At 51.9% G+C, this 6,646-nt stretch overlaps 1 protein-coding gene across 1 annotated transcript; it reads left to right on the top strand.

Annotated features, from left to right (window-relative positions):
* Positions 1-1,933: 1,933 nt before the first annotated feature.
* On the top strand, positions 1,934-5,812 carry VCPKMT (valosin containing protein lysine methyltransferase). Its single transcript, XM_065839369.2, has 6 exons — positions 1,934-2,177; positions 2,307-2,417; positions 2,596-2,668; positions 3,529-3,648; positions 4,900-5,004; positions 5,392-5,812. Exons 1-6 carry the CDS (start codon positions 1,966-1,968, stop codon positions 5,404-5,406), a joined length of 636 nt encoding a protein of 211 aa, XP_065695441.1. The 5' UTR covers positions 1,934-1,965; the 3' UTR covers positions 5,407-5,812.
* Positions 5,813-6,646: the final 834 nt, after the last annotated feature.

Raw genomic sequence — 6,646 nt, forward strand, 5'->3', positions numbered from 1 at the left:
GGTTTTCTGCAGGTTGGGCTTGGTTTGGAAGCGGTCGGGGGCAGTGGATTCCCCGCAGCGCCGTTCGAGGGGACGCCAAGAGAGCGGTAAATTAACACCACGGTTATTTCGTAATTAGAGGGATAGATGATAACGAGCTGGAGGGGGGGAAATGTGAAATTGCTGGGTGGGAAAAGGCAGTTCCCTCCGAAAAGTGCAGATGAACTGCATACAAAGGCAAAAGAACAGGAAAAGAAACGTATTCCCAGTTGTTTCCAGTGGTGAGTTATTGAGTTTTAGCGTTTCCCCCCACCCTGAAGCCAGAATAACTTATTTGGGTGTTGTGTGGTCAAAACCAAGAAGAGACCAAAAGAAATATCTTTTACTTCTTTTCTTTTTCCCAGTTTTACTCCAGTTTTCAGAAATACGCCGCAACTCTGAATATATCATTTGGAACCCCTACCAAACGCAGTAACTCCTTGGGAAAGGAGGGGGGAATCAGTAAGAAATTCTAGGAAAGTAAGTAATAAAAACTGAATTCCCCATGTCCAAGGAAAAACTCAACTTAAAAATGTACTTGAAAATGTTGGTGCATATTCAGCTGCTTTTTAAAAACCTTTTTGTAAGTTTATATTGGAAGAGGGCCTACAACACCCATTATTTCCAGCAGTCTTGCGGCTTCAGGTGGGACCGTGTGTCCGCAGGGTTTACAGGCTCCACTGGATAACTCGTTAAGTAGATTTTTAATCACTGTGGGTTAATTCCAGCCAGTTCACATGCAGAAAAATTCCTTCACAGCTGTCATTCCTCTGGCTGGTGTTTAATGTCTTCTTTAGTCCAATGGGCTAAGCCTGGAAGGTCTGACTTGGTTGCCAGGTGAGCTCCTGCATGTGGTGGTTTGGAGATGGAAATGAGACTTTGCGGGGGCACACGAGGCTGCAACGCCCCCCCGAGCAATGGCTGGTGAGTGGAGCACCAGTGTGGGGAAAGGCTGAGGGAGCTGGGGCTCTGGAGCTGGAGAAGAGGAGACTGAGGGGGGACTCATTCCTGGGGATCAATATGGAAAGGGGCAGTGTCAGGAGGATGGAGCCAGGCTCTTCTGGGTGACAACCAGTGACAGGACAAGGGGCAATGGGTGCAAACTGGAACACAGGAGGTTCCACTGAAAGAGGAGAAGAAACTTGTTCCTGGTGAGGGTGGCAGAGCCTGGCCCAGGCTGCCCAGGGAGGTTGTGGAGTCTCCTTCTCTGCAGCCATTCAAACCCGCCTGGACACCTTCCTGTGGAACCTCAGCTGGGTGTTCCTGCTCCATGGGGGGATTGCACTGGATGAGCTTTCCAGGGCCCTTCCAACCCCTGGCGTTTTGGGACTCTGTGTTCCCTCCTGCAACAACCTGGCGAGTTAAGCTGCAGCTTCACAGAATCACAGAGCAGTTGGGGTTGAAGGGACCTCTGTAGATCCCCCAGTCCAACCCCCCTGCTCACGCAGGGTCCCAGAGCAGATCACACAGGCGGGTCCAGGCGGGTTTGAATGTCTCAGAGAAGGAGACTCCACACCCGCTCTGGGCAGCCTGGGCCAGGCTCTGGCACCTCCCAGCAAAGAAGTTTCTGCTCATGTTCAGATGGAGCCTCCTGTGTTTCAGTCTGTGCCCGTTGCCCCTCACCCTGGCGCTGGGCACCACTGAACAGTCTGGACCATCCTCTGACACCCACCCTGAGATATTAACGAGCAGAAATAAGATCCCCAGTGCTGCCCGTAAGCACTAAAAACTCTGTTTTTCTGTGTAGCTGTGGGTGTACTTTTACACACTTGACAAAGAGTTGGTGAGGAAGGGTTATGGAGCGGTTCACTCCGTTCCCGAGGGGTTTGCGCCATCCAGGGGCTGAGGGGCGGGGGCGGCGGGAGCCCCGATCTCCTCAGTGCCGGCGCCGCCATTTCCCCGAGCGGGTCCGCCCCGGAGGAGGCGCCGCGCCGGCTCCGTGCGGCCATGGCGGGCTTCGTGCGGGAGCTGGAGCGGCGGGCCGGGCCGGCCCTGCGCCTGGAGCAGCGGGCGAGGGGCGGCGTGGGCTGCGTGGTGTGGGACGCGGCGCTGGTGCTCGCCAAGTTCCTGGAGACCGGCAGCTGCCCCCTCGCCCGCCGCCATGTCCTGGAACTGGGCGCCGGCACCGGCGCCGTGGGCATCATGGCGGCCACGCTGGGGTGAGCGCGGCCGCTCCGCCTTTCCACACCTCTCATCCTTCTTTATTATATTCTCCACGTGAAACCTTATAAATGTGTGTTTTGTGGGGGCCGGCTTGGGCTGTAACTCCCCCGCCGTGTGTGTTCCAGGGCAAACGTGACGGTCACGGACCTGGAGGAGCTGCAGGAGCTGCTGAGGGTGAATATAGAAAACAACAAACATCTGGTGACAGGGTCAGTCCGAGCCAAGGTACTGAAATGGTTTGTATGATCCTTTACTGCTCCTCTTCAACCCTTCTCGCTTCGTTAAATCACCAAACACACTTGAAAACGCCGCTTTGAAAGTGGAGCTCGGTATTGGGACATAGCAAACTTTGTGCTCGGTCCTCCTTGTTTTATTATTACTGAAGCTTTTCATCTTTTGTTTCCTTCTTTTTAGGGGTGAAGATGTAACAGAATTCCAGCCTCCCCCCGATTATATACTGATGGCTGATTGCATTTACTATGAGGAGGTAAATGAGACTTTGCACAACCCGTGTCCAAAGTTTCCCTGGGAAGGGTGAGGGTTTAATATTTGGTCCCTGTGGGTTATGGGAATGTGCAGAACCAGACTGAAAAAGGTATTTTAAACCAATTTGGGGCCACTTGAGGTTCGGCCAAGGACTCTTCTGTTTTTTTAGAAATCAGTTAATATTGAGGGGAACTTTTTTTGTGTTGGGAACGGAGTGTAAAGCAAAACGTGAATGATATCGGTGTTACTGTCTTAGCGCATCGGTGGATGAGATGTAATAGTGCCCTGTGGGCACTGTTTGGGTTCTCATCGCGCTTCCCTTGGAAAGGGAAAAGGAGAAATCACATCCCAGCCAAGCAGCTGCTGTGAATCTGCCCCGTGTCCTGGGCTGCAGCTCTCTAGGATGGAGCTAATGGGAGCTGCAAAAAAGGGGGAATGACCCAAAAAATGCCGTGTCCCGGTGCCCCGTCAGTGGTTTTGTAGCCCCTTGCGCCTGCACGTGGTCCTGTTCCTGTGCATCGTGGTCTGGATCTGAGCCATTTTCCAAGAACGGCTGAGAAACGCCTTGCTTTTGAATCACATCGAGAGATAGTCCTTGTGTGCCTCAAGGAAACGCCCGCTCAGCAGTGGGGGGTGGTTTTGGCTTTGGTGCTGGTTCAGTTTTGGTCGGTCTGTGAAACTCCGGTGCAGTCTCACTTTCTCCTCAGCTTCCCAGCTTGGCCCCGTGTTCCTTTTGTCCTAGATAAAGCACTAAAAATAACTCCCCGAAAAGCAAAACTGGAAGCTTCTCTCTTGAGTGCAGACTTTCTGTAGTTAGAAGGTATCGTACGAGTGAAATAAAGTTTAACCTCTTTTGGGCAGTCGTTGGAACCGTTACTGAAGACGCTGAAAGACCTCACGGGCCCTGATACGTGTGTCCTGTGCTGTTACGAACAGAGGACGATGGGAAAGAACCCTGAAATTGAGAGAAAATACTTTGAGGTGAGTGTCTGAAACACGCGCTTTTTGAACACGAGGAAAGCAGCTTTGTATTGGATCAGCTGAACATCAGTGGGAGTTGCTACTTGTACAAATCCGGGCTGACTGCAGGAAGCAGAGTTTGTAGCAGGAGAAGCATGCTTAGATGGAGCAGAAAATTCGGATGGCGACTCTTGAAGTTATTGTCCAACTTAGCAATGGAGACTTTTCTGGGTTTCCTTCCCTCAAAAGGTCAAACTAACCTTTCTCGCTTTACTAATCTTAACTAGATTGATGCTTTTGATCCAAGCAGCCTGACTTGCGTTGGCTGTTAAAAACCTCTCTGGCTTGCAATACCTTCCAGATTGCCAAAGGGCCACGGTATGCGAGGCAATATCTGTCAAAATCAAACCAGAGTTCAGGACTCCCTGCTAAGTGATGTAGCTGCTTTTGCAGAAATTTCCCCTCTCTACAAAGGGAGTGTTAATAAATGATATAATTAAATAGTCCGGCTGTATCTTCCGTGCAGGTGAAGACAAGGAACACAGGTAACAGCCAAACCCCTCCTGAGGTTGTGGGGATGACGGTCAGTGCAGTACAAGCGTACAAGCCGCCCTTGTGTACATAATAACACTGCTACAAACAAGGGGAAGGGCGAGAATTCCAGGGTGATTAGCACGTGTTAATAAAAGCACCTTTTGACAATTAGCCCTGCACTCTTGTGGGGCCTGACTGTGAGGAGGGCGCCTGCGATTGAGATCGGCTCTGGGGAGGTGCCGCTCCCACAGTAAACACAATAGGTGTGGGTGTTTCTGGATGGTTTCTGTGCGCTTGTAATTTATTTCCTTCTTAGCTTGCCAGGGTTCAGCCAAGTTAATCTGAGCACACGGTGGAGTCGATGCTGGGGTTTTTTAGCCTTACTTTGTTTTCCCCCCTGCAGTCGAGAGGGTTGGCAGACACAGCAGGTGCTGTGGTTTGGCTCGGCGACGTGGAGATCAGAGGAAGCCAAATGTTTTATCGCAAGCTTTTGGATTCTTATTAAATGTTGCAAGATGTCTGTAGTGGTTAAAACAAGGGTCAGTGTGCTGCACGGGGGCAAAAATGGTTTGTAGAGGCCTTTAGTGGCATGGTCAGAGGGTGGTGGTTCCAACCTCCTGAGGCTCCTTGTCCTCGTGCGATATATTGTGGGAGCTTTTTAACTGAACGAGCTTAATTGAAAAGGGCGGTCGGTGTCGTTTGGATTGTGTTCAGTTCTGCGTGTCCTCTGATCACCAGCTGCTCCAGGCGGACTTTGAGCTGGAAAGAATTCCCCTGGAGAAGCACGACGAGGAGTATCGCAGCGAGGACATTCACATCGTGAACATCCACAGGAAGCACACGGTGGGTGCGTTTAACCTTCAACCGGCTGCCGGGAGTTCCCAGAGCTGCTGTTTGTTGGGTGTAGTGTGAGCGTTCCAGGGGCGAAGCTCTGAACTGGCCCCGAAACACCGTTTTGAGGCCCCACAGTAATAATAAGCCCACTGCTGGTTTATTACTGTATCCCCCACCGTACAGCTCTCTCCACAGAACCTCTCTCTGGAGCTGGTGCTTAGCACCCATCACACTTGGGTAGATCATTTTTTCGGTTAATTGTTGCAGCAGACAGTTAGGTCTAGAAAGTCTTTTGCATATTGTGCTGACACAACGTGTGGGCCCGGTGCTTAAACAAAAATGGCCCGCTTAAAAATCGATACGCTTTTTAAAGATTTTTTTTTAATCTCTTTGCAGAGTTTTCCATCCTGAGGTCTCTGACCACATTATCTGTCCTCTGGCAGCCGGTAGAGCTCTGGAGAAGAGGGCGAGGGGGTTGAATAACACCGCAGGGGGACCGTCTGCACTGTGGTTTGTGACTCATCTGCAGAAAACGGCTTTGCGACCGTGGACTTGGCGTGAGGCTCCAGAAGCGGCCTCGTTACACCAGATCCCCTGTTCCACCGGGACAGACATGAGCTGCATGCAGGCCAAGGCAGAAAAAGGAACCAGAGCTTCCCCCAAAGCGGTGCTGGGCGCCTCTTCTGGTTCCCTGCACTCCTGAGTGCTCGCGGAGCAGATCCCAGGACACAGAACCGACGGCTCTGTGAGGAGAAAGCTGCGAGCGGGGTCTGTCCTGCAGCCCCAGGTGGCCGGACAATAAAACTTTTGCACTTGAGATGGGTCTTGGATGGTGGGTTTGGGTTTTTAGCCTGTGGTTTGTGTCCCTTTGGTGGTGCAGAGGTCCTGGGTGTCTCATCCGGGATGTTCCTGCACCAAATTGTTCTCCCTTTTAGTTCCACCTGTGCTTTGCTGGTATAAGGATCTGCAGCGTTAGATTTCGACACTGAACAATTCTGGTGCACAGGTTTGTTGTAGGTGTTGCTATTCCTCACCGTTACTGCACAGTGGTGGCTTTGAGGTTTGGTTTGAAAGGAATTCTCGCTTCTGCTGTGTAGTGGAAGCGGCTGTGGTGACGGTGGCTCCGCTGTGACATTGGCTTTGCTGCGACAGAGCTGCTGCACAACCCGATGACAGCGGCTGCTTCCCTGAGCGTCTCATTCACGCTGTGTGCAGCACGAGTGCTCCCTGCTTCAGAAACCTCAATATTTAAGCTAAATCTGCTGGGTTTTCTCAAAACCTCGGTGTTGGGGTTGGGGGAGCCTGTTTGCAGGGGCTACCCTGAGCTGGGGCTCCTTTGTCTCCGGTAAGAACGTTCCTCGCAAACTCCACACTCCATAAGACGCTGCCCTGGCTTGCGAAGCACAACAGCACTGATGAGTGATCACGCGGCAAAGCGAGAATGTAATTTGTCGTAACCGCACACATCATTTGTTCACTTGTTAATGAAAAGAGCTCCTTAATTAGCCGGTGGCCTGCAGGAAGGTATTTACTGGTGTGTTTCCACCAGCACGGCTTCCCTGCCGGAGCCTTGTTCAGAGGAGTGTCCAAAGGGAGCGTGGAGCGAGAGCGGCGCTGTTTTCTGGAGCATCTCGCTGCGGGTGCAACCTCC

This window comes from Patagioenas fasciata, chromosome 5 (genome assembly GCF_037038585.1).
Source record: "Patagioenas fasciata isolate bPatFas1 chromosome 5, bPatFas1.hap1, whole genome shotgun sequence".
Classification (NCBI taxonomy): domain Eukaryota; kingdom Metazoa; phylum Chordata; class Aves; order Columbiformes; family Columbidae; genus Patagioenas; species Patagioenas fasciata.